Source organism: Podarcis muralis, chromosome 6 (genome assembly GCF_964188315.1).
Source record: "Podarcis muralis chromosome 6, rPodMur119.hap1.1, whole genome shotgun sequence".
NCBI classification, from domain to species: domain Eukaryota; kingdom Metazoa; phylum Chordata; class Lepidosauria; order Squamata; family Lacertidae; genus Podarcis; species Podarcis muralis.
In genome coordinates this window covers 96,973,401-96,999,707 of record NC_135660.1, presented here as the reverse complement: position 1 = coordinate 96,999,707, position 26,307 = coordinate 96,973,401, and the positions used below count along the sequence as shown (strand labels likewise).

Below are 26,307 nucleotides of genomic sequence, written 5' to 3'. Positions count from 1 at the left end.
TAGGATTAATACAGGTCTCTATGGGTCAGAACTGTCAGAGGTTAAAAGTGACACTGACAAGTCCTGAAGCAGCAACAAGGCTGATTGGGCGGGGGGCAACTTAAGGGCTACCTAACTTGAAATTTTTTGCCTAGTGGAGTAAATAGGAGACACAATCCATGAACAAATGCGTGAGAATTTGTCACAGATTAGAAAACAGACTGATTTGCTGATCTCTGCTCATATATAGTTCCCATTCAGATTACTAGACCTGACCAGCTTAGTTTTTTACAGGGTGCGGTGTTTTAAATGACAAATGACCTTTAATTTGTTGCATTTATTACAAATACTGGCTCTTATAATGTCCTTGGTTCTCTGCCAGAAGCAAATTTTACCTTCTATTTCCAATTTATAGGTGATTTTAACTGAATATACATTATCTTTCCCCTTATAGTTTTGCTTTTTGCAGTTCTATCCTAGTACCAACCGTGCAGAATTTTGTACAATGGTGATAATGAAATTGTACAAAGGTGATATGTTGTGAACAGAGGGATAAATAAGTGTTTTCTGTAATAAGTGAATTAAACATAGACCACAGGGATTTTTGATTTAGGAAGGTCTATTTATTTTACACTTTGGAAAGGCACATAACTATCACATATGTGATGAATATTTCACCACAGCAGCTGGCTCTGAGCAAGCTGGTGCTATTTTCTTTTTATGCTGCTAAACCTTCGCAATGAATCACTGTGCTGCAACTGGGCACCAAAGGACTAAAACTTCTGCTTGATAAAGGAGAAACATGGCCTGTAATCATTAGCACAGCTGGGCAAAGGTGCCTGCGGGATAGGTAAAATAATTATTCAGTATTAAGCTAGGTAAAACTCTGATCAAAAGCCTTCTGAATATCAGGAGCTGGGGAGGAAACAGCAGTGGGCGGGGGGGGCATGGAATATCTTCCTAGCTCTTGCTGGAACCAGAATACTGGGCTATTTGGTCTGATCCAGCAGTTTTACTTTTGTTTTTTTGTGTTCCTTTTTGGTTTAGCAATGTCTCACTAGAAAGTTCATCTTCAGAGAGTCATACCTCACATGAGTCTAGGAATAGAAATTTACTGACCTGAATTTTTGTTCTTTCCATATTCCTTTAACCAGATTTCTGGTATTGCTGGAACACAAGGTGGATGCCGTTGTCTTCCCCTTGCAGTGAATTGGCCAGCTTATCACACATTTATTTTGGATGCTACTGCAGATACCCAAACAGTTGTAACTCATTGAGGGCCATTTTTTATTAAGTTATCCCAGTTTGGGATTTCTTTTGCTCCTGGAATTTTCTAATGTTCCTGAAGACCCTGTCTTCTTGAATTCCAGGTGCAGTAGCATACTTTTTGAAAGTTTTCCTGTCAATCTTGGCAGAACCACTGTACCTTCCTGGCATACAGCTGCAGGGACAGATTTCAGTAATCTTTTATAATATGGTGCCCTGTGCAAGAGCAAAATCTGGGGCCCCCAAATGGATCATCTCAATTGTGGGGCCCCTCATCTTGGCACACCGCCCTAAATCTGGTGCCGACAGCTATACCTACCAAAATGTTATTAAAACATTCAGTTCTGAAGGCCTTTGAAACCAGCCCCTCCAAATTGGAAAAACTAGTGTGCTGCCATTGTTATGAAGAGATTCCAAATAATGCCCCCACAGGATTATTTTCATATGCAGTGTTTTGGTTTACCATAGGATTACATGACAATCATTCATCTATATGCGTTTACTTCTGGTGCTTCCTTTTCAGTTTTGACCCATGGGTTTATCAGCCCTATGCCGAACCACATTGTGGACCAAATGGGAAACCTAAATGGGGAGACCTAAATTGGCCAATGGGATGGAAAGAGTCTGTCTGCCTTCAGCTCTTTCCCAGATTGTATCCTAGATCTTAATGGGAGCCAGTGAGAGTGAAGGCATATCATGCTTTGTATTTCTTGATCACATCCAAGTGTGATGGAATCTTGGGAACTGCTTTTGTATTAATGAGTAATGCTATAGTTGCTTCCACTTTTCTTTCATTTGAAAGTTTATTTCATCACAAACCTACGCTCTTCCCAAAAGAGCTCAAATAAAGCTTGGTGGATAATTGGAATATTGGCTCCTTAGTGAATTTCACTTTTCCTTGTCCTGCTGAAAGCAAATGAACACCCAGCCAGAGAAATATTAGCGTTTGCCAGCAGTTCGCCTACCACTTTCCTTTTCCTTTTTACAAAAGGTGAGAAAAGAAACACAGTTCAGTGACAGGAAGCAACATCAAATACATGTCAAAGTAAACAGTGAACATAATTAGAAATATATTATAAAACACATTTCCTTTTCTTCAAATGCACTTGTAAATACTTTACAGAGTCCTGAATCTTTGTGGACTAAATGGCTTTGTTGAAGAAAAAAAATATCTCTTGGAGCAAATAACTTTCAGCTGGACAGAGAAGTCTAAATTTACTCCTTCGTTTTTCAAAGGTGTAGCTGCTGTTTCCACCTCATTAGTGTGAGAAGATGTTTTTTATAACAGCTGAATCGACCAGTCTTGGATAAGGGAATATGTCACATTTTATAGTGTTCTAAATCTCTCTCACACACAAAAAATCTAGCAGCAATTAAAAGCATAAGGAGATACCCACTCATAAGGTAATATGATCATGGGGTTACACATCTCCTCCAGCACTTATCACTTCCACTTCCCAAAATTCTGCACAACCTCTGTGTGTGCACATGCCACCTGTGAAAAAGTTTCAGCAGATTTTCTTTTACATGCTCAGAGATTGGCTTTACAGTTAGAGATAAGCACATACCAGACCATTTTTCTTCATGAATCGTGTTGTTATATCAGCCTCCCAGCATTTCCTCAAGCCTATAAAGGCACCAGTCGTGTAAGACACAGCCTTATATAGTTTGGAGATTTAACCAGGGTCAGTGGTTTCATTATTAAAAATGAGAGATTCAAAAGAACCGAGAGTCTTAGCTGCTTGACTTTTGACCTCAGGATGATGTATTGAATGAAGAATCTGATGTATCAAAAACCAGTGAGGTGAAACAGACAGGCCCTTACTCTGGATGGCATCTCCCTTTCAAGGAGTTGCTCCTCTCTCTCATTGTGTAGTTAATACTGTAGTGTAAAACCTAAGCTTTTTCCATTGACCAAAACTTTGTTTATTAAATGGATAGTGAAGCAGGAGAAGGTCTACGAAAGGTGACTTTGGAGGACTGGAGGAGCAGTATCTCTAAACAGACATGTCCTGTTTCAGAAGAGGGGTGGATAAAGAATTAATAAATGTTCCAGGCAAGGGTTTTAAAAATCCTTGAATCTTGATAACGCCTCTTACTTGCCTGGATGGGCTCTATGTGGGGCTGCCCTTGGAAGAACAGCATGTATATCTAGAAAGTCTTATTGATTTATATACTGAAATCTTGGTTTATGAGAGAGTGAAAATAGTTATTTCTAGAAAATGGATTATTCTAATAAGTGAGCATCATAATCAATTTAATTAAGAAACTGATTTAGGCCAATCAGGAGAACATATAGTACAACCCTGCATGTGTCTACTTATTTACTTCCAAATAAGTGCATATAGGATTACAGCCTTAAAATAGTTTAAAAGCTTAATAGCTTAATTCAGCTTTAAGAGGTTTATGCGTAGCATTTCAGTCATCCTGAACTTTTTTGGTGGGTGAAGAATTGTCAGTACTTTGTTGGATGTGCCCAATATTCATAACTCACTTTGCTTAACATTACTGACACCCAGTATATTATTATAACATAATTGGTTCCCAGTACGTTTTCGAGCAGGGACGCGGGTGGTGCTGTAGGTAAAAGCCTCAGCGCCTAGGGCTTGCCGATCGAAAGGTCGGCGGTTCGAATCCCCGCGGCGGGGTGCGCTCCCGCTGCTCGGTCTCAGTGCAAGCCAACCTAGCAGTTCGAAAGCACATCAGTGCAAGTAGATAAATAGGGACCGCTTACTGGCGGGAAGGTAAACGGCGTTTCCGTGTGCTGCGCTGGCTCGCCAGATGCAGCTTTGTCACGCTGGCCACGTGACCCGGAAGTGTCTCCGGACAGCGCTGGCCCTCGGCCTCTTAAGTGAGATGGGCGCACAACCCTAGAGTCTGTCAAGACTGGCCCGTACGGGCAGGGGTACCTTTACCTTTACCTTACGTTTCCGAGCACAGTTCAAAGTGTTGGTGCTGACCTTTAAAGCCCTAAACGGCCTCGGCCCAGTATACCTGAAGGAGCGTCTCCACCCCCGTTGTTCAGCCTGGACCCTGAAGTCCAGCTCCGAGGGCCTTCTGACAGTTCCCTCACTGCAAGAAGTGAGGTTACAGGGAACCAGGCAGAGGGCCTTCTTGCCACAGTGCCCACCCTGTGGAATGCTATGTGGTTTTTAAAAGACATCTGAAGGCAGCCCTATTCAGGGAAAATTTTAGTGTTTGATGCTGTATTGTGTTTTCACTATGTTTTGTTGGGAGCCGCCCAGTGTGGATGGCATGTAAATTAATCATCATCAACAACATAAATGCATCATTAGACCAAAGCGAGTAACAACCCTCTCCTTTTTTGTCATGCTCAGGTACAATGCATAGTCTTAATGGAATGACATAGGTGGTCTCAGATCAGATACAAGTTGACCGCAGATCCTGTTATAAAACCACTATGTGTGATTTTTGTGGAATTGGCCACCATGGCTTGAAGGAAGACCAGAGCCCAGTGAGCATAAAGAATAAATTATTTCTTGCTCCTATAGAGGGTCTGTTGAGGTCGGAGTTGAAAGTGTTGCCAGGCCAATGGAGGGAAGCTTCCACTCCAGCTGCCTGGATTGAAATTAGACTGGATAAATAGAGGAATACAGTTCCCAGGACTGCCAACTCCTTAACCTTCATTAGTGCAAATATTTGCTCAGAATTTTATAAACGTGACTTTTTCAATGTCTCCTATTGTATTACATTGCAAGCACAATACACTGTTCATGTTGAAATTGAGATACTGCTTTTTATGCACTCTCAGCCCAGTTTAGGTGTGCAATCAAATGTTGCCAAATAGGGCTTTCAAAAAATGAAGTTTTCTACTATTATTCAGAGCATTTCCTCCTTTCCCATTGGTGTCAGCATATAGTAAAAAGTAGCCGGGACTTTCTCTTTAAAATAAGCTGCGAGGCCCTGGGGGACTCGCAACCCAACTTCAAAAACCCACATTCTTAAACCACTCCTTACGGTTGACTGGAAGCCCCTGGAGGTCTGAGCTAGTCTGTGGTCTTGGCAAGGCTTTCTCCTGGCCCACCAGGTCTGATGCAAGCACAGGTAGTTCAATGCATAAATAACTCTCATTTTAATGGAAAAGATTTATGTAGTCATAAAGAAAACGTCTCCCACTAAGCCAGTCTAAGCTACCAGCACAAGCACAGTGACTCAGTGTTGGAGTCAGTTGGGTTTTTGGAAAAAATATCCTGCCATGTAAACAATAGAGATATTCTGTATAATAATATCCTTCTTGTACTCTGTTTACCTAAATAGGTATTTAATGTCATTACGCTTATCAGCAACACTCATTTGGTTTCCTTGAAATTCCTCAGATATTTTGTATGAGAAGGAACTTCCAATTTCACTTCAAATGTTCCTTTTTTTTATTGAGGGGTTTTCACCCTGCTCTTCTATATGAGATAACAAAGGCTACCTAAAAAAGTCATCGTTATAATGTAAACCTGTAAAATGTACCTCATATTATATATTTATTTAATTGCAAAGAAACTTTCATAGGTTGGCTTCACAATGAAAATAGAACAGCAACAATAGAATAAAATTTGCGTACAACCCCCCCCCCCATCCCCAAAGAAATAATAGAAACAGAAGCAGCAGATAACAGATCAGCACCGTAACGAGTTGCTAGAAATAAAGCTGTCCAAGCTAACCTCAGAGCTATATTCACCAGGTACCCTGGCTGTAAATTATGAAGGGCTTAAAATGCAAATGCATACTAAAACACATAAATACATCTACAATGAACACTTATCAACAAATCTATTTAAAATGATTTCATTCATTCATTTTATTTTTTTTTATTAAATTTGTATACTACCCTTCATCCATAGATCTCAGGGTGGTTCATAACAGAAAAATACAATATGAAAATACAAAATGCATGATAAAAACAAGAAAATGCACACAAGTCCCTCCACACAATTCTTCTTCTTTGGCGATCACTCGTGGCCGAGTAAGATTATCTTCCATAAACACGGTTTTAACAATGAGTCTGTAAGTGACTGTGGAGACCAATTCTGGACCCATCTCTCCCCACCTCCTCCCACGAACACTTTAAAAGAGGTTGATTGGCAACCATATGTCTGTTAAAACAAATGAGTCCTAATTGCCCTGAAAAAGATGGGCGGGCATGGATCCTGCTGGATGTTCGGTGTCATGGCATTCCAGAGCCCAGGCACCACTAGGGGTAAGGCCATCATAGCGACTCACCTCCAGGACACCTGGGGGAAATGGAGCCAGGCCCCTGAAGCTTAGCTTCATTTTTAGGCAGATTTGTATGGGAGAAGAAGGTTCTTAAAGTCCTTAGAGCAAAATCTAGTGACTATTTTGGAACAGGTGAACAAATAAGTATTTGTTGAAACAATTTTGGCTTCCCCTAATATCAGTCAGGAAATGGGTTTCCTTCAGGAGCCCAGCATGAAGGCACGAGTGCACAAAGTGTGCTGGGACCTGAGGAGTTCACCTATTTGATCACCACACTTGATCTTCGCGTTTTGAATACGAAGATCGGAAGGGGACTTCTAAATCTAAAGCTGAATACACTTCATAGAATTGTAGAGTTGGAAGGCACCCCAAGAGTCATCTGGCCCAACACCCTGCGATGCAGGAATCTCAACTAAAGCATCCATGGCAGATGGCCTCCCAAGGAAGGAGAGTCCACCATCTTCTGAGAGAGTCCGTTCCACTGTCAAACACCTCTTACTGTCAGAAAGTTCTTCCTGATGTTTTAGTCAGACATATTCTTGCAGTTTGGGAGCCTGATAAGTCAAGGTTTCTGATCTCACGGAGGCTTCTAAGTGCAACTCAGTTAAACATCTTTAGAAACCCCCTTCAGACCTTCACACTCCACATGGAAAAGTAGGGGTGGAGTGGGGACTGTATGTGTATCCCTGCCACCTAAATACTTTGTCCCCTCACACTTTCAGGCTGAACCCTTGAGTAGGCATACTGTTTTCTAGCAAACAGGGGTGCAACAGAAGTGGCAATCTCTTGTACTGTTTTTTGTGAAATTAAAGAGAATCCTAATGGTTACTACTGGGATGAATGAAACCTCTTTGTTTCCTGTCAAGGGATAGATTTTGTTTAATTTTTTTTTTTTTAAGAGAGACCTTACAGGCCATTAGTTCATTGCACAGGATTTCCCGTAATACCATTCCATGTAAATATGATAATTCAGTCTGTGTTTATTAACTAGCCAAGTACTTGTGTGTCAAAACCACACTGTTAAATTAGCAGCTGTGCCAGAATGATTTGCTTTGACTTGAAACCTGCAGCCCTGAACAGCAGATACCCTACGCAGTTTGCTGCCACATTAATCCTATAAATAGTAAAGTTTCATTTATAGACTATTAAAACATCTCGCATGACAGAGGGCACAATGTGGTTCTTTCTTCTGAAAAGCTAATGAACTAAAAGCAAAAATTACATGAAGAAAAATCTTCTCCTATTAGGAAGTGTTAATATAGATGCAAATCCTATGGGCAAGTTGGGAGGGCTGGAGGGATTTGCTGCTATGACATTAAGTGCAGCCAAGTGCAGCCAACTGTGGGTTGTGAGGGAGGCTCCTTGCTCTCTTGCTGCCGTGGAAGAAAGGATGGGGTGCAATAGTTAGGGGGTCTGGATCTCGATCTGGCCAATTTAGGGGGGTTAAATTGTAAAATCAGATTTTGTACTTTGGTTGTACAATGGCTCAGATTAAGTTTAGATTCAGGTAATCGGTTACCTTTGGCCAGAATGCACATGTGTTCAAATCTTTATCAAAACTATCAAGCAGGTTGTTGTTGCTGTTACTCTTACTATTGTTGTTGTTAATTTATATACTGGCTTTCCTCCTGATGGGTCCCAGGGCAATAAGCAACATAATAAAAAATACAGTAGTTGTACATACTAATTCAAAGGCATTTTAAGAAGCAGTACAACTAAAATAATAGCAGTATACAGCAGCACGCTAATAGCACTTTTAATAGCACCGGGGCAAAAATTGTAACACAAAAGCCCACAACCTTGTTTTAGTAGACATTTGAAAATTAACTATATGGGGGGTAATCAGACTTTTTTCAGGGAGGGAATTCCACAGAAGGGGTGTTTCCACCCAGAAAGACACAGTGCTGTATGTTTTTAATACTTATTAGATAGATTGATAGATTAAATTCTATCAATGTTTAATTGCTTTTTAATTGTTTTTTCTTGTATGTTTTTTGCTGTTTTTATTTTATCTGTTAGTGGTCTTGAGTGCCTGTCAGGGAAAAAGGTGGGGTATAAACCAACCAACAATAATGATCTCACATCACCACAACATGGGCCATACATTAAGTGATTAGAATGTAGTTGTAAACAAGCACCAAGATTTCTAATATTTTCAGCTCCATTCAAAACAAACATATACACATTACCATGCAATTGTGTATAGCAATTGTGATTTATCATATCAACCTCTTTTCCTTTGCAATTGGGTCTCCAAGTGAATTTGCAGTTGACAGTGGTCTCTCCCTCAGTTTCAGCCCATACTTTCATTGCACAGCATCCTTCATGTCGAAGGACGGTCAGGCTGTTCTCGGCATCACTCTGAAAAAGTGTGAATGCATGGGTGGGTTGGAGTCAGGTGTAGGTCATCAACAAAGCAACAACTCACCTGAGGACAGTGAAGTTAACTCTTCATTCAAGGAAACAATCACTGCTCTGGCCTAGTGGTCTCAGCAACTCCTTCTAGGAGGTCTTGCCCCAGTGATGCAGTTGCGAGGACTGAAGGTCCCTGCCTTCACAAGTGCCCTGTGACTAAGACTCCTTTCCTCCAGGATCTTCCGTCTCATGCTGCATCTGTGCACAACCACCCTCTGCTTTGCCCGTTTAATTTCTCTGCATGTTCTAGGAGACCAGGGGGAGGGGAGCTGGTTGCAGCAGGAGGGGAGACTCCCTGGATTCTTCAGGAGCCACAGCCTCTTCCTGCTCACTAAACCCTGTCACCTCTTCCCAGTCTGCTCCTTCTCATCATTTTCCCACTACCAATGAGCCCTCTTCCTCTGGGAGTTCCCTAGGGGGTCCCCTGGTTGCTGCCTCTCACCACTCATCAGCCAGTTCATGACAGGGTGCGCATGTGCATGTGTGGATGTGGATGTGTGTGTCCCGGAACAAAGCAAGGAGCTGTGAATGAATTATGCTAAATATCATGGAATATTTTCCAGCATTGAGAATAATGTCATGGACTTATATCCCACAGAGAATGCTGGAAACCCCATAGCTAGATATTTGCACTGACCTGAGTAAAAACTTCAAAACTTCACTGTGGTACATCAGGTTAAGAACGTAATTCGTTCCGGAGGTCCGTTCTTAACCTGAAACTGTTCCTAACCTGAAGCACCACTTTAGCTAATGGGGCCTCCCGCTGCTGCCGCGCCGCCAGAGCCCGATTTCTGTTCTCATCCTGAAGCAAAGTTCTTAACCTGAAGCACTATTTCTGGGTTAGTGGAGTTTGTAACCTGAAGCGTATGTAACCCGAGGTACCACTGTATATGAAATGCCAGGAATAGGAAAAAGTTGTAGGCAGTAATGACCTAACACCTGCAATTATCTCCTCTAATTTCTATCATTCTGTTTGAGTAATTATTTTATGTTGTTTATTCTGAGGTTCCCTTTCATTAAAAGGCCAACTTCCCCAGTGTTCTTTACAAAAATATTTAGAGACGCATAAGTGTATTCTGTGTTTATTTCATCTAGGGCTTCTAGGCAATGCTTTCTTGAACCACAATTGCTCTTGGTCATCTCACAATGAATTGCCAAATTTCCACCCTTCTCATACTCTTCTTGGTTACAAGTTTTTGTCAATTATCCTTAGCCTTCAGTTCACATGCACCACTGGTTACAGTTTTTGAGTGTATAATTTTACAAACTCAGCTTCTTGGTAAGACTGCCTTTGAATCCCACCTCAGTATCCACTTCTCAGTAGTCTTCTCAAGATGGTTTAGTTCAGCCTTTTCCAACCTGTTGCCCTCCAGATGTTGATGGACTACCCCTGGCCATTGGCCATGTTAGGTGGGGCTGAGGGGAGTTGTAGCCCTAAGCACCTAGACTGCATGAAGATGGAGACGACTGGTTTAGCCCAACTGTTTGCAACCTTTTCAGATCTGTCACCCATATCTAGTGCAAACTTTGCTGCAACCCTTTTGCGATTGCCAAGGCTCCTTCCAGGAAGGCACTTTGGCGATCATAAAAGGGCCACGCCAAAGCTCCTCTGCTCTGGTGTGACTTTTTTACATTTCTGGAAGGTGCTCTGGTGATTGTGAGAGTCTTGCCAAAGCACCTCCTGGAGGCCGTGCCAGCAGCTGCAGGAACGCGGCAGAGGTTTGGAGGGAAGGGAGTGAGCAGGTGACGGGGCAAGCGCCGGGAGCAAGATGGTGGGGGGGGGGGGAGAGGTGGCAGTATGACATAGGTAAAGATAAAGGGACCCCTGACTATTAGGTCCAGTTGTGACCGACTCTGGGGTTGCAGTGCTCATCTCGCTTTATTGGCCGAGGGAGCCGGCGTACAGCTTCCGGGTCATGTGGCCAGCATGACGTAAGCCGCTTCTGGTGAACCAGAGCAGCGCACGGAAACACTGTTTACCTTCCCGCCAAAGCGGTACCTATTTATCTACTTGCACTTTGAGGTGCTTTCAAACTGCTAGGTTGGCAGGAGCAGGGACCGAGCAACGGGAGCTCACCCCATCGCGGGGATTCGAATCACCCCGGATATTGTGTGCTTTTTTGAGGCAGTACATGCCGTAGGGATGTGGGTGGCGCTGTGCGTTAAACCACAGAGCCTAGGACTTGCCGATCAGAAGGCCGGCGATTCATAGAATCATAGAATCATAGAATCATAGAGTTGGAAGAGACCACAAGGGCCATCGAGTCCAACCCCCTGCCAAGCAGGAAACACCATCAGAGCACTCCTGACATATGGTTGTCAAGCCTCTGCTTAAAGACCTCCAAAGAAGGAGACTCCACCACACTCCTTGGCAGCAAATTCCACTGTCGAACAGCTCTTACTGTCAGGAAGTTCTTCCTAATGTTTAGGTGGAATCTTCTTTCTTGTAGTTTGGATCCATTGCTCCGTGTCCGCTTCTCTGGAGCAGCAGAAAACAACCTTTCTCCCTCCTCTATGTGACATCCTTTTATATATTTGAACATGGCTATCATATCACCCCTTAACCTCCTCTTCTCCAGGCTAAACATGCCCAGCTCCCTTAGCCGTTCCTCATAAGGCATCGTTTCCAGGCCTTTGACCATTTTGGTTGCCCTCCTCTGGACACGTTCCAGTTTGTCAGTGTCCTTCTTGAACTGTGGTGCCCAGAACTGGACACAGTCCTCCAGGTGAGGTCTGACCAGAGCAGAATACAGTGGCACTATTACTTCCCTTGATCTAGATGCTATACTCCTATTGATGCAGCCCAGAATTGCATTGGCTTTTTTAGCTGCTGCGTCACACTGTTGGCTCATGTCAAGTTTGTGGTCAACCAAGACTCCTAGAGTTGTCCTAGATGTTGCTCCTTGGAGATCAGCCTGGACCAGCGTAGCTGAGTTAAAGTCCACTTTGGCTTTGCATTGGTTTGGGAAGGGATGACCACCATCTACAGGCTGGAACTGATGTTAGAGCAGCAGGAGTCCTTAAGGAAACAATCAGAGGTGAAGAGCTGGAGAATACCTAGGTAAAGGTAAAGGGACTCCTGACCATTAGGTCTAGTTCTGACCGACTCTGGGGTTGCGGCGCTCATCTCGCTTTATTGGCCGAGGGAGCCGGCGTACAGTTTCCAGGTCATGTGGCCAGCAAGACTAAGCCGCTTCTGGCAAACCAGAGCAGCGCACGGAAACGCCGTTTACCTTCCCGCTGGAGCGGTACCTATTTATCTACTTGCACTTTGACATGCTTTCAAACTGCTAGGTAGGCAGGAGCAGGGACCGAGCAACGGGAACTCACCCCGTCGCGGGGATTCGAGCCGCCGGTCTTCTGATGAGCAAGCCCTAGGCTCTGTGGTTTAACGCACAGTGCCACCCACATCCCTACGGCATGTACTGCCTCAAAAAAGCACACAATATCCGGGGTGCTTTTGTTTGCTAACTGTTGTATTGCACCTTGTTGATCATTCAATGGACAGGCAGATATAAGTCAATAAAAACAAAACTACATGGAATGGTAACTATGGGACTGTTGCCCGAAACAGAGAAGCCTTTTGTTGCATCCTTCATGGTAAAGTGGAGGAAAAGTTGTGTCTTCATGCCAAGTGATTCTTCTCCCTGCTGCTTACTACTGGTTGTTGAAGTTGGGGAAATACAGCATGGTGGTGGCAGAGAAGGGAGTAAGTTTCTGCAGTAGCATGGATTGTTATAATCTGTGTTTCCACCCTCACTCCTCTCGTATGCAACTCTCTCAACTCCCAGGTGAAATCAGAAATTGGGATCAGGAAGCCCTGCTTCTAAATTAGTAATTTTCTTATGCACGAATCCTGGCAAAGTCTAAACCTAGCTTTTTCCATGTATGCCATTAAACTGGCATGATTAAGGCCTATGAGTTTCAGCAGCCGGAGATGCTACAAGACAGCAATTAGCAATTTGCAGCTAGAGGAGCAGGAGGCAGCTGTTTAGTGTGAGAATTGGCTTAGATTTCATCCACAATATCACATGTTTTAGTCACTTGGCCTTCTCATCAACTGCAGAATGGGGCAATACTATGAATGTCATCTTCACAAAACAAAACAAAGCTGGGCAATTATATATAAAATATGTATATCCCCCCCAAAAAAACAACAATAAATTTTACATTAAAAAAAAAAAGATTCTTTTGAAGCACTCTAAGATGCTTACCCAGATCTTTTCTGCGAACCGCCCTGAGACCTCCAGATACAGAGCGGTATATAAATTCAGTAAATAATAATAATGCTTACATTAGACAAGTATGAGTGTCAGATAACTACATTCTCAGTTTTGAATTTTTGAAGTCAGATACATAGTTATCTTTTTGGGTAATTAATTTTATCCACTGGCAGCTTTGAATGGAAGAACACCCCCCCCCCCAATAAAAAAAGAATTCACTGGGAGTCTAGACACTGCCAACATTGCCTGCGTGCTCTGTGGAAATGGGCATTGGGGGGGGAGGCCAAGAAGGAGTGGGCAAAGAAGCAAAAAACAGAAGAACCTGCCTCTTGTCTGCAACTATTTTATTTTCTGATGTTTTTCTCTGTGGGTCCGAATTGTGTCGTTTATTAAAAATTATTTCAAATGGATAGAATTGTGAACTGCCTTTAGGGGCTGCTGTAGCCGGATGTGTTACATATTTAATAAATAATGGACTGTTGTGACTGAACATTCAGTATTCGTACATGCTAGACCAGGGGTCACCAACACAATGCCTGCAGACACATACAGTCATACCTCTTGTTACGTTTGCTTCAGGTTAAATCTTTTCAGGTTGCATCCCGCGGCGACCCGGAAGTAACAGAATGGGTTACTTCTGGGTGTCGTCGCTCGCGCATGCACAGACGCTCAAAATGACATCACGCGCATGCGCAGAAGCAGCGAATCTGCGCAGACGTGGGTTGCATTCTGCTCAGGTTGCGAACGGGGCTCCGGAACGGATCCCGCTCGCAACCAGAGGTACCACTGTACCTTCTAAGTGTCCTGATTTTCCAGGGACAGTCCTGAATTTACAAAAGTCATCCCAGCTTCTGATTTGATCCCAGAACGTCCCTATTTCCCCTGCAACTTCCTGAGCCAAGTGACACATCTCTTATCAGAGCTTAGCTAAAAGAAAATTGCCTGAGTGAAGTAAGCTTCAGGAGCAGGAGAATGTTCCACAGTCCTCAACTGGGTTCCCCTTGCTGTTAAAAATGGATATGATGGGCTTCCTCAGAGCAGCTGGGGAAACCCAGCCAGATGGGTGGGGTATAAATAATAAAGTAATTATTATTATTATTATTATTATTATTATTATTATTATTATTATTATTATATCTCCTTGAATGCGTGGATCTGCTGCTCTAACACCATTTGGCTCTTGGTTGATCTCAACAAGGTTCTGAAAACAGCTACTCTAAAGTAGTTCAGCCATTTTATAAAGGGTCAGCGGGTCTGGGATATGCTTCCTGCCAAGTCTCATTGTGAGGGAAGTTACGTGCCATTCCAATTTGCTGACTTCTGGCACCCAAAATGTTGGCCTTTAATCTTCGTTTTCTTGGCAGAACAAATGAGCACACATGTAAGTCTGGTTCTTCCAAATCAGTAAACATAGGCAGCCTAAAATAAGCACTCTGCTTTCTTCTTTGGCTGGACTAATATAATAATTGTTGAGCAAAATTCCTGGTATAGTGTAAATATTTATGGATATGGATTACCAGCAAATTGGATTTAAAAGTCAATGTATCCCTCTTTATTGGCATTGCAGAAAGTGAGGTTTAAGAGCTGCAGATCCAGTCTTCTGACACTGAGTTTTTTCATGCACTGCACAGGAAGAAACTTGAATTTGAAACGGAGTGTGCACTCAGCAGGGTGCCACTTTAAATCCAAGCTTTCTGATAAATGTACTTGTACAATATGTGTTTTCAAACACAAATTTGTCCCCATTCCCACTTCACATTTTAGGCATATGCTTAATACACCAGTTGTATGTCTTTAAAAAGTAAACTGTGAATAGAGGGCCTTAGTCAGGAATTCTGAGGTTCATTACTATTTTATATATCATACCATAAGCAGAATTAACTTATTGGCGCTCATCACTCCCACCCTAATCTGTCCCCTGCTGGGACATTATAATTTATTGGTGCTAGGGTAGTTCAGTTTCCTCTTTCTTCCTACCCCCCTTTACCCTTTTCTTCAAATTCCACTCAATAACATTTAGGGTATTGTCAGGGCTGCCTCAGGTCCCAGCTCACAAGAGACCAACGCCAAGTCCAGTTTATATACAAAGATATTTATTGCAGTACATTTTACGCTCGACAGCCGAGGCGCGCAGCCCCACGTCTGTTACGCTTAGACCGCTGAAGTCCCCTCTGAGTCAGTCCCTCCTCTGCACCAGTTTAAGAGGGCTGTGCTGCTCCACCTCTTCCTTTCCTTCCTTTTCCGCAGGGTCTTCCTGCCCCCTGGGGTTTCGCCCCTCCTGGATTCCCCTGACGCGGAATCCCCAGACAGCTCTTCCCCCCTCCTGCGTGCTTTGGGACCTGGCTCCTCCCCCGGGCTCCCTGTTCTTCCGCGCGCCTCCACATTTGAACTTGGCGCGCGTTCGCAACCTCTAACCTTCCTCTTGACAGTTACACTACTCCCTGCACTACTCCCCTCCCCTTCCGGGAGGATGTCTTGCTCCGATCTTCCCCCCCTCTCTGCTTTCGGACCCGCTTCCCCTGTCACTCTGGAATCTCCACCCCCTTCACTGCGCTCTGGCGGAGAAGCCGGTCCCGACTCCCAGCTCCCACTCTGGGTTCCCCCGCTGGTCCCCTGCTCCTGACGGGTCCCCCCTGTGACTCCCCTTGGCCTGACCACAGGCGCCCCTTTCTGGGAATCCTCCGATTCACTTGAAAGACTCATGGAATCCCTCAAGTCATTGTCATCCTCTTCCTCGCTGCCCTGGGATTCTTCCCCCTCGCTCTCCGTCTCCTCCCTCACCTGTGCCTCTGTCCCTGAACCCCTGACAGGTATTGTCATTCAAATGGATGAACTCAGATGATCTTTTCAAATTCTAGTTCATTTTCACCCCCCCCCCTTTTTTTCTGTCCCCAAGGCAGAAAGGAAAATTATCCATAGAAAGCAATGGAGAAATCCAAGATTTTAGCATAGCTGTAATTAGGAAGTAGCATGTCCTCTCCCAAGGGTGACTGCATGCTTTCAGCATTCGAAATGTTTTGCATATGTTCTTTTGGTAAACCTTATACAGACATTTAAAACAGATTCAGCTGCACACCAGTATTTTAGCTTAACTGTGCATAATGTGTTTAGCGCTTGGAAACAGTGATATTCTATTCAGGAAAACAATTTCAAATCCACCGTCGGATGTGACTTGATTGTAAGTATGATGGAATCAGATTCATTAGTCAGAAATAAAAATAACTCTGTGGTTTTCTTCTCTCACACACCGACATCTGCTGTTTGCCCATGTTCTTTCCAGTTTGTATAGGCCTGTGCAGTTGCCCTTTGCAAACTTTAGCACTGGATTGCAAGATTACATAATCAATCCCAGTAGTTGCTTGGGCGGGGGAAATTTTGAAGGGTTAAGTTAAGCAATAAGTGATCCCATTGTTGACAGGGTGTGTTGGGTCTGACGTTAGCCCTGCTGCTGTTCACATGGTGGAGGAGCTGGTATAATTTGGTAGAAAGATTTGGCCCTGTGTTTATCTTTCCGTGTGGAGCTTTCACAAACTCTTAAGTTAAACTGTGCTTGTTTGAGCTGGTGGATAGTGACAGAGTAGAATAATAGCACATTTGCATTGCTTCACGTGCATTGTCTTGCTTCAATCTTTTTGACAACCCTGCAAAATAGGTCAGTTTTTTTATTACCTTTCTGCAGATGAAAGGGGCTGATGCTTAACTAACATCATCTTGTGAGTTTATGGCAGTTTTAAAATCTGAAACTTCCTGATCCTTAGCTCTGTTTCTTTGACACTATGCTCAGTCAGATCAACTGACATATTACCCACCCTATGCCCTTGCATATGTTGGACTATAAATCAAAATTGTAATTATATATCTTAAAGAGTTCTTGCAATAAGCAATGTTGCGATAAAGCACTAACTGTTCACTACCATAGTGAGATTTACTGACTGGCCAAAAGGGTGGTGAAAATTTAATAATAATGAGTAATTAATTTGTGGTTAAGGCACCTGGTGTGTAAAGTCTGAAAAGGGGAGATCCCATGAAGCATATGCCAGGATCTTTGCCATTTCATCCCTAACCTTGTGATTCCCAGAAAAATTCAGTTCTAACTACTAAGTTTCTTTGAAATGTTAATGAAAATAACACAAGTTCAGTTGCATATCTTCTGTTGTAATTCGCTTTTCTTCATCTGTTCTGTATAAAATGCTCTTTTAAAAAAATCTCACATCTTCATTTAAACCACATACAAGCATGGTGTACCTGCTTGTTCCGAGTTGTTGCTGATTTTGCAACTAGCATCATGGCTTTGATAGGAGTGTTTTATTTAAAGTGTCCTGGGTTTTAAAAAATGTAATTGCAGCAGATGTTGCTCTGGATTTTCTCTCTCTTTCAGGCACTCTGAAGTTTTACTTGCCTGCCCCCCCCCCCTTTTCTTTCTGCCTCCTGGACAGGTACATGAAAGGGAAATCCTTGTATAGTCAAATGTTTGTTTTACTGTCTAAGGCTGACAAAGGGCCCTTAGCCTGGGCTGATTTCTTCTTGAAGAGCTGTAATTATTCATGGGAAGGGAGGGGAGGGAGCCTTTGTCACTAATAGGCTTCTGGGTGCTTCTTGAAACGGGCTTTTATTATTCCTTTCAACATAATTTTCTACTGAGGAGGTTAAAAAAGAAACCCTCCTTCTCTGCTGTTGAGCGATAAAAGGTAATTGTCCTTTCTTGAGAGCTCTGATGCTGGTAGGTTCCTTATGTGTTTTAAAGGAGGTTGCAGAAAAAAACACAAACGATGTTCTTGGTGGAATTGCCATGACAACAGTCCTTTAGAAATAAACATTCTGGCATTGTTATTCCAGACACACAAATGTGAGGGGTGGGGGGGGGGAGCTTTCTTTTAAGCACAAACAGATTGTGCCCCTTTAAAATGCACTTGTGAACTTTGCTTTTCTCAAGATTTACATACTGGTTTAGGGCAGAGAAGATTCCAGCATCTTTTACATTCTGTGTACATCCCATTACGATACTAAGTGAAAAAATGGTGGCAGGGGTGGGGGTGGGGAGAGGCAGCAGTGGTTAAAAAAGACATAAACATATCCTTACCCAAAAGTACAACAACAAAACACACCTTGGTAGATATCTGAGAACTGACTACTGCAACCATCAGTAAAACCACCGGTCATGAGGCAAAATGGAGAAGACATCCAGTCATTTTTGGCATTCTAATGTAGTTAAGCCGCTTGCAATTGCTCCTAAGGCCGCAATCCTGTGCACAATTATTTGGGAGTAAGTTCAGCTGAACTCGGTATGACTTGCTTCTTGGCAAACATGCCCAGGTCTGGACATTAGCTTTCAGGAGCGCTGCATAAAAAACTTCTAAATGGACTTAGGTTGAAAATTAAGCACCTCTGTCTATACTGCATGTACAGTGGTACCTCGGGTTACAGACGCTTCAGGTTACAGATGCTTCAGGTTACAGACTCCGCTAACCCAGAAATAGTGCTTCAGGTTAAGAACTTTGCTTCAGGATGAGAACAGAAATCGTGCTCCGGCAGCAGGAGGCCCCATTAGCTAAAGTGGTGCTTCAGGTAGAGAACAGTTTCAGGTTAAGAACGGACCTCCTTAACGAATTAAGTACTTAACCTGAGGTACCACTGTACTTTCATCTCCCAGTGGCAGAGGATGTGATTTGCATGCAGAAGGTCCCAGGTCCAATACAAGACAGCAAGGATTAGAAGCTGATCTCGGTATAAATCAGTTTCCTGGGTTCCTAACAAGGACTGACCGTACAGGATTCACCATTTTCAGCAATGTGATTCCCACCTCCACCCCATTTTAGAGGTTTCTGAGGACTTGCAAACATTCCCATGTACTTAAACTAACATTGCCCTCAGTCACACTCAATCCTGTAGCCAAGAGGTCACCACACTTTGGGGCCACATTTTGAAATTTGAGAAAGCGCTGGTGGTGATGGTCTCAAAATGAGTGCCACGGAGGGGTGTGGCATAACACAAAATTAGAGAGACAGCCACTCCTGTTAACCTTATGTTTATCATGGGGAGTGAAATGTGTCCTTCTGGTCCCAGTTATGGAGCTTCTCCATCCCTCCCATCACCCCAATGCTGTTGCTGTCTAAGAACAGCAGACAGCATTCCTCAGTAGGAAGAAAAATGTACTGAGGAACACCAGTCTCATTCCACACAAATCACCTAGAAGGTACCTGTACATTTTGCCCCATAGTGTTCTTTCTAGAGGGCTAGAAACTTACTTTTTTTAATAAAGAAACAGGAAGAGTCTGGAGTATCTACTCAGGGGCACCACTAGACCTGGGCACCATGGCATCTACGGGCACCTGGTTGGGGACCCCCTGATGCAGCCAAATCTAATTGGCTTTATAGCATTATGACATCACCCACCCACAGGTCCCTGATTAAGTGGGACTGTCCATGTAACTAATTCAGGAAGAAGAAGCAGGTAAGAAAAACAATGGCGACAAACAGACTCAGAAAAAGGTGAATATTTGGACAATATGAATATAAAATTCTGAGGAACAGAATTTTCATCTCACCAAACTGCTGAGCAGCAAAACACTGGGTCGTCTGATGTTCTCAGGAACATAATTTGTTTCTCTGATGTCAGTGGCAAGATTCAGCAAATAAGATTTGTTCCTTTGGTTCATTCCCGGCATCTTACAGTTCAACCCCCGGCTTAATTTTGCTCCAGTTATTCCGTAAACAGTTCTCATTATTTGTGATTCACATCAGTCCCGTCTTCCTAGCACAACTAGGAATGGGAACATAAAGGCTCTGTATAGTACACCTGGTTATCTTTTATGTCCCACTGTGGTCTCTAGTCTGATTCTGCATGTTTCAAGCAGTAGCTTGATGGATGGTGGCCAACAGATTGAGGTTGAATCCTGACAAGACAGAAGTACTGTTTTGGGGGGACAGGGGGCGGGCGGGTGTGGGGGACTCCCTGGTCCTGAATGGGGTAATTGTGCCCCTGAAGGACCAGGTGTGCAGCCTGGGAGCCATTTTGGACTCACAGCTGTCCATGGAGGCACAGGTCAAATCTGTGTCCAGGGCGGCTGTCTACCAGCTCCACCTGGTACACAGGCTAAGACCCTACCTGCCCACGGACTGTCTCGCCAGAGTGGTGCATGCTCTGGTTATCTCCCGCTTGGACTTCAATGCGCTCTACGTGGGGCTACCTTTGAAGGTGACCCGGAAACTGCAATTAATCCAGAATGCGGCAGCTAGACTGGTGACTGGGAGTGGCCACCGGGACCACATAACATCGGTCCTGAGAGATCAGCATTGGCTCCCAGTACGTTTCCGAGCACAATTCAAAGTGTTGGTGCTGACCTTTAAAGCCCTAAACGGCCTCGGTCCTGTATACCTGAAGGAGTGTCTCCACCCCCATCGTTCAGCCCGGACACTGAGATCCAGCGCTGAGGGCCTTCTGGCGGTTCCCTCATTGCGAGAAGTGAGGTTACAGGGAACCAGACAGAGGGCCTTCTCGGTAGTGGCGCCCACCCCGTGGAACACCCTCCCTTCAGATGTGAAGGAAATAACTATCTATCCTATCTTTAAAAGACATCTGAAGGCAGCCCTGTTCAGGGAAGTTTTTAACATTTAATTCTGTATTGTTTTTAACATTTGATTGGGAGCCGTCCAGAGTAGCTGGGGAAACTCAGCCAGATGGGTGGGGTATAAATAATAAATTATTATTATTATTATATTATTATAACTCGTAAAAGCCGAAATGAGCTCCCCTCAGTGCAAGGGGTATTTCTGCAATAAATATGTATAGAATTTGTTGTCATCTGGATTGTTTTCAGAATTTGTGCATTTTCTTTCTCTTTCTCTTTCTCCAGAGGGTATGAACTGTATGAACAAAGATCATGGGTGCGCACATATCTGCCGAGAGACACCCAAAGGTGGGGTTGCCTGTGAATGTAGGCCTGGCTTTGAACTTGCCAAAAACCAGAAGGACTGCAAATGTAGGTAGATGCAGACTAAATCTTAACTACCCAACATGCCTTAATTTCCACATTGCTGTTGTTTTATAAAAATCAAGGAATCCATTTCATTTCATTGACCTGTGGGTTTGGGTTAAGTATTTCCTGCCCATCTCGTAATCAGAGGCAGCATGTATGGAATTATTCAATGTATTTAACAGGCATGCTGTACAACCACGTTGATTCGATGGGTGAAGAAATTTGTATCCATTTCTTAATTCTCTGGTGTTAAATAGAACTGATAAATATTGGAGGAAGTTGTTTCAGATTGCCAATTGAGTGTTGTTGTTTTTAGTAAAAATGAAGTAGGAATGGATGAAGACTATTAGGGAAATTCTGTGCATCCGTCTGTCTAATAACCCAGCTCCCCTTTGAATATTGGTGCAGGAGTTATGCAGACCCCATAAGAAATTTAACTAAAAACATTGGTTATCTGACTCTGGTTGACCCACTTTGCTACTTTTTCAGTCACCCGGTCACCAGGTTCCTCAGTCTCCACAGTGCAGCCCGAAGGCTTTGCAAAGGTTCTGCATTCCCTCATGTATGCATATTGTATTCAAGTTTGGGTGGCATAACTGGAACTGTGGTTGATAGACCCAACATGGAACTCACAGACATATAGTGCAGAGCTTTCCAAACTGTGTGTTGTGACACGTTAGTTCGTTGGCTGCAGTGTGTAGGGGTGTGTCTCCATTCATTTTGTTATTACAGTTTATGTATATGTCCTTATTTCTTATAAGGGATTAGTTTAAACTCCAGTTTGCTAGTAAAACTGAATTACTGTGTCACCAACATGAAAAGATTGGAAAGCTCTGATATAGTGAATTGAATAGGGTGAGCCCTGAGAAACATTCACCATGGTGTGTTTTATTGCCATGGAACTGGAGCTTATATGTGATGGACATGGAGAACTTTTCTATCAATTGACTGTATTAGGATTCCAGATCCTGTCCTTAGCAGGTCTGTTTCTTAAAGAGTTTTGAGGTGGGGAGAGGCAACACAAACATAGTTTTCCCCACTGCAGTGATGAGAAAACCTGCACCGGCAAAGAGTCTGGAATTTCTGCATTACTGGAGATCTAGAATCATAGAATTGTAGAGTTGGGGGGACCCCAGGGGTCATCTAGTTGAACCCCTTGCAATGCAGGAAGCTCAACTAGATTACACATAACAGGTGGCCATCCAACCTCTGCTTGAAAACCTCCAAGGAAAGAGTCTCTTGGGAGTTGGTTCCACTGCTGAACAACTCTTACAGTCAGAAAGTTCTTCCTGATGTTTAGTTGGAATCTCCTTTCTTTTAGCTTTAATCCATTGGTTTGGGTCCTAGCCTCCAGAGCAGTAGAAAACAAGCTTGTTTCATCTTCCATGTGGCAGTCCTTTAAATATTTGAAGATGGCTACCATATCTCTCTAAGTCTCCTCTAGGCTAAACATACCAAATTCCCTGAACTGTTCCTCATAAGGCTTGGTTTCCAGACCTGTGATCATCTTGGTTGCCCTCTTTTATATACATTCCAGCTTGTCAATATCCTTCTTAAATTGTGGTACCCAGAACTGGACACAGGACTCCGGGTGTGGTCTGACCAAGGCAGAATAGATCAGTACTATTACTTCCCTTGATTGAGAAACTATTTCTGATGCAGCCTATCATAGCCTTACCTTTTTTTCCTGCTGCATCACGAGGTTGACTCATGTTAAGCTTGTGCTCTACTAAGTATCTAGTACGTTCACATGTACTACTGGCAAGCTAGGTGTTCCCCATCTTATATTTGTGCATCTGGTTATTCCTGCCTACATGCAGAACCTTACATTTGTCCCTATTGAAATTCATGTTGTTAGTTTGGGCCCATTTCTGTCTTCTGTGGCATTAGCTGACCTTCCCAGTTTGGTGTCATCTGCAAATTCGCTGAGCATCCCACCAGTAACTTCATCCAAGTCGTTTATAAAGACGTTGAACAACAATGGGCCCAGGACAGAATCCTGTGGCATCCCACTTGTCACTTTTTCTACAGGCTGACAAGGAACGATTAGTGTACATTCTGGGTTCAGTCAGTCAACCAGCTACAAATCCACCTAACAGTTAATCTCATCCAGCCCACATTTTACCAGCTTCCTTGCAATAATATCACGGGGGACTTTGTCAAAAGCCTTACTGAAATCAAGATACACTACGTCCACAGATTTCCTTTGATCCACCAAGACTTTATCGAAAAAAGAAATGAGATTTGTCTGGCATCACTTGTTTTGGAGAAACCCATGCTGGGTCTTAGTAATCCCAGCATCCTTTCCTAAGTTCTAGGACCTTTCCTGGTATTGACATCAAGCAGACCAGTTGGTAGTTACCTGGATCTTCTTCTTTTTCCCTTTTGAAGATGGGGAAAACATTTGCCTGCCTCCAGTCTGCAGAGACCTCATCTGTTCTCCAATAATTCTCAAAGATTATAGACAAAAGCTCTGATATTACATCTGCAAGCTCCTTTAGTACCCTTGGGTGTAGCTGATCAGACCCTGGGGATTTGAATTCCTCTAAAGTAGCTAGGTGTTCCCTTACCACCTCTTCTCCTATCATGGGCTTCACCTCCCTCCTTGAATCACTTATTCTGTTATCACCAGGTTGAGCACTGCTTTCCTTTTGGGTGAAGACAGAAGCAAAGTAGGTGTTGAGGCATTCCACTATCTCTCTGTCCCCCAATAGCATTTCTCCATCTTCTGCACGCAAGTGACCTACTACTTGCTTGTTCTTCCTCTTGCTTCAAACATTACCAAAAAAAACCTTTTTTAATTTATATTTTTAACCTCTCTTGCAAACCTAAGCTTTGGCCTGCCTGACCTTCTTCTTGCAACTGTTGGCTACTCGTGTATACTCTTCCTTTGTGATTTTGCCTTTCTTCTGTTTCTTATACATGCAGCCACACCAATTTCTTTAGGTTCTTCCCACTTCTCTTTCTTCCTGGAATTGTCCTCCTTCGTGCCTTCAGTACAGGAGTTGGAACTAACAGACTAATGCAAATGCATGAAGATGCCTTATAATTATGTATGTGGCCTGGCAGATATACCAAGAGGTGGAGACTTGCCCAAGGCCATAGCCAGATAAGGATTTGAACCTTGGTTTCACACAGCTAAATCCAATGGTCCAATATACCACAGGGGCCCAGTATTACCAACCTCTGCAGCCACTTGAGAATCTTTCAACGTGGAGTAAAGGTATTGTTGGGCTTAACCTTGTGGCTGGACCCAACGTGTGGCTGCAACACATTAGGTTTGTAAGCAGCTCCTGTGTGACCCACCCCCCTCCTCTGAATCTGTTGTGATGGAGGCACAGATAGGAGATCCAGTGGATTGAGTTTTGGATATTATTCTGAATACCTGACTTCAAGTTCTCACTTAGCTGTAATTAAGTAGATGGTCTCTGGGAAAATCATAATCTCTAAGCCTAATCTATTTCAAAAATGGGATAGCAGAGAAGGCAGCAGACACTGTCAAACCTTGATTTTAAATCAGGATTTGGGAAGCCTGTCCATTTTGGATTATCTTAGACTTAGACCATCAAATCTCTGGTCAAAAATGGATCAGGACTGGGCCCTTAGAGGCCTCTGCTTCCTGACAAACCAAGTTCCTATGTTTCCCTGCATCTTAAAACCCATGACGCAAGGATGGCAAAGGTGTGGGTCCCTGCTGTGGCCATCATTGGGAAAGGTGCTGCCCTGGCCAGCTCCTTCCATCTAATAAGCAGTGTGTGCACACCAAACCCTGAAAATATGTTACAGTACAATGTCCAAAATTCACTGAATGCACATTCTTATGGTAGCTGGCAGACCTAAAACAATATGGCTAATGTCCAAAGATGCACTGGGTGATATACAGTCACCTAAACATAATAGTTAGCATTCAATAGTTTGTATCCAACCATAAGTAGATGGGGAAATAAACATTTTCAGACACTCAGACCCATCAAAGATTGCCAGCAGTCTCACGTGCGTGTTGCCCTTACTCCCTCTAATATCTCTTAGGAAGTATGTGGTGACAAATTTGGAGCCAAAACATTGCCACTGAGAAACAAGTGGGTATCAACATCCTTGGAGACCTCAATGTTTGCAGATGTACAAAACATAAAAAGCCTAGGCAATAAAAATGTCTCAAAGCCATCCAGCAGCTAGAACCATAAACAGGAGCCCTCCTGTTCCAATGCAGTGTAGCGTTTTGTTGAAGGTCCTACTTATTTGCCACATTTTAGACATTCACAGCAAAAGCTAGGTGGACTGATAGATTTTCAATAAACTATATTCCTATTGATAAAAGTAAGCTATATAAACACATATGTTAACTGAATTTGAATGCGGAAAGCAATACATTATTTATAACAATTAAGGCTGTTATTTTACTAAGCTATTTAAGTGTCAGAAGTGCTTTGTATAGGGTGCACTTTTTCTAAGTGCTCTGTTTCTACATGCAATTTCTGAGTAAACCTCACAGAACCCCTTTCAAATGGTTTTATTTTCCCGTCATCACAGACGTGTGTGGGTTTGAGGCAGAGAATAAAGATACCTAGGGAGTTCATGGCAAGATAAGATCTGAAGCAGCTTACACCTGAAAACTCTACTTCGCCATTTTCTCTAGCTTATGCATGTCGTGGTAGAAAAAAGGGATTGCGTACAAAGACAGCACATTCTGCTGCCACAGGCCATGCATTCTGGCAACCACAAGAAACTCTCCTCTCAGATAGTCACTTGGGTGTTGTGGGAAAAGGTGTAAATGCACAAACTTCGCTCACTCAAATTTGGAAGTTGCTAAATAACCATAGGTGGGGTCATCAAACCATAAAAAGAAGAGGTCTGGTGGTGGTAAAGTTAACTGCCCCAGTTAGTTAGTTAGTTAGTTCCTTCGTTAGTTAGTTAACACTGCCTCATTGGTTTTTAAAAGCTTTCATATTCTGAAGAACTAACAATAGAAACAAATTTCAAATCTGGGCTATTTTTCTACTGTGCTCTAGAGCACTGATTTCTGAAGCTATAGGTTAAGTCACTGCTGGAAAAGAGCAACACCTTCCCCAGGACAGGAAAATCTGCCCCCCCCCCCCCGGTGCTGTATTGAAAATTATTAATGGAAATGAATAATGGAAAAGTATGATGGCCTTGGAGTAACGGTAGCCCAGTGCAGACAATCAGAGTGTCTAGCTGGAGGGGGGGCGGGGGGGGGGTTGCAG

At 43.3% G+C, this 26,307-nt stretch overlaps 1 protein-coding gene across 5 annotated transcripts in view; it reads left to right on the top strand.

Moving 5' to 3' along the window:
- The window catches only part of SCUBE1 (signal peptide, CUB domain and EGF like domain containing 1), a 190,793-nt gene that overhangs the window by 70,112 nt on the left and 94,374 nt on the right, over window positions 1-26,307 (top strand). For 4 of the 5 annotated variants that reach the window (XM_028728732.2, XM_028728731.2, XM_028728730.2 and 1 more), the window contains exon 5: window positions 20,963-21,088. The exons of the other annotated variant lie outside the window; for it this stretch is intronic. In XM_028728732.2, the coding sequence (XP_028584565.2) occupies window positions 20,963-21,088 (126 nt within the window). The remainder of the gene's footprint in view (window positions 1-20,962; window positions 21,089-26,307) is intronic. 5 annotated transcript variants of the gene reach the window in all.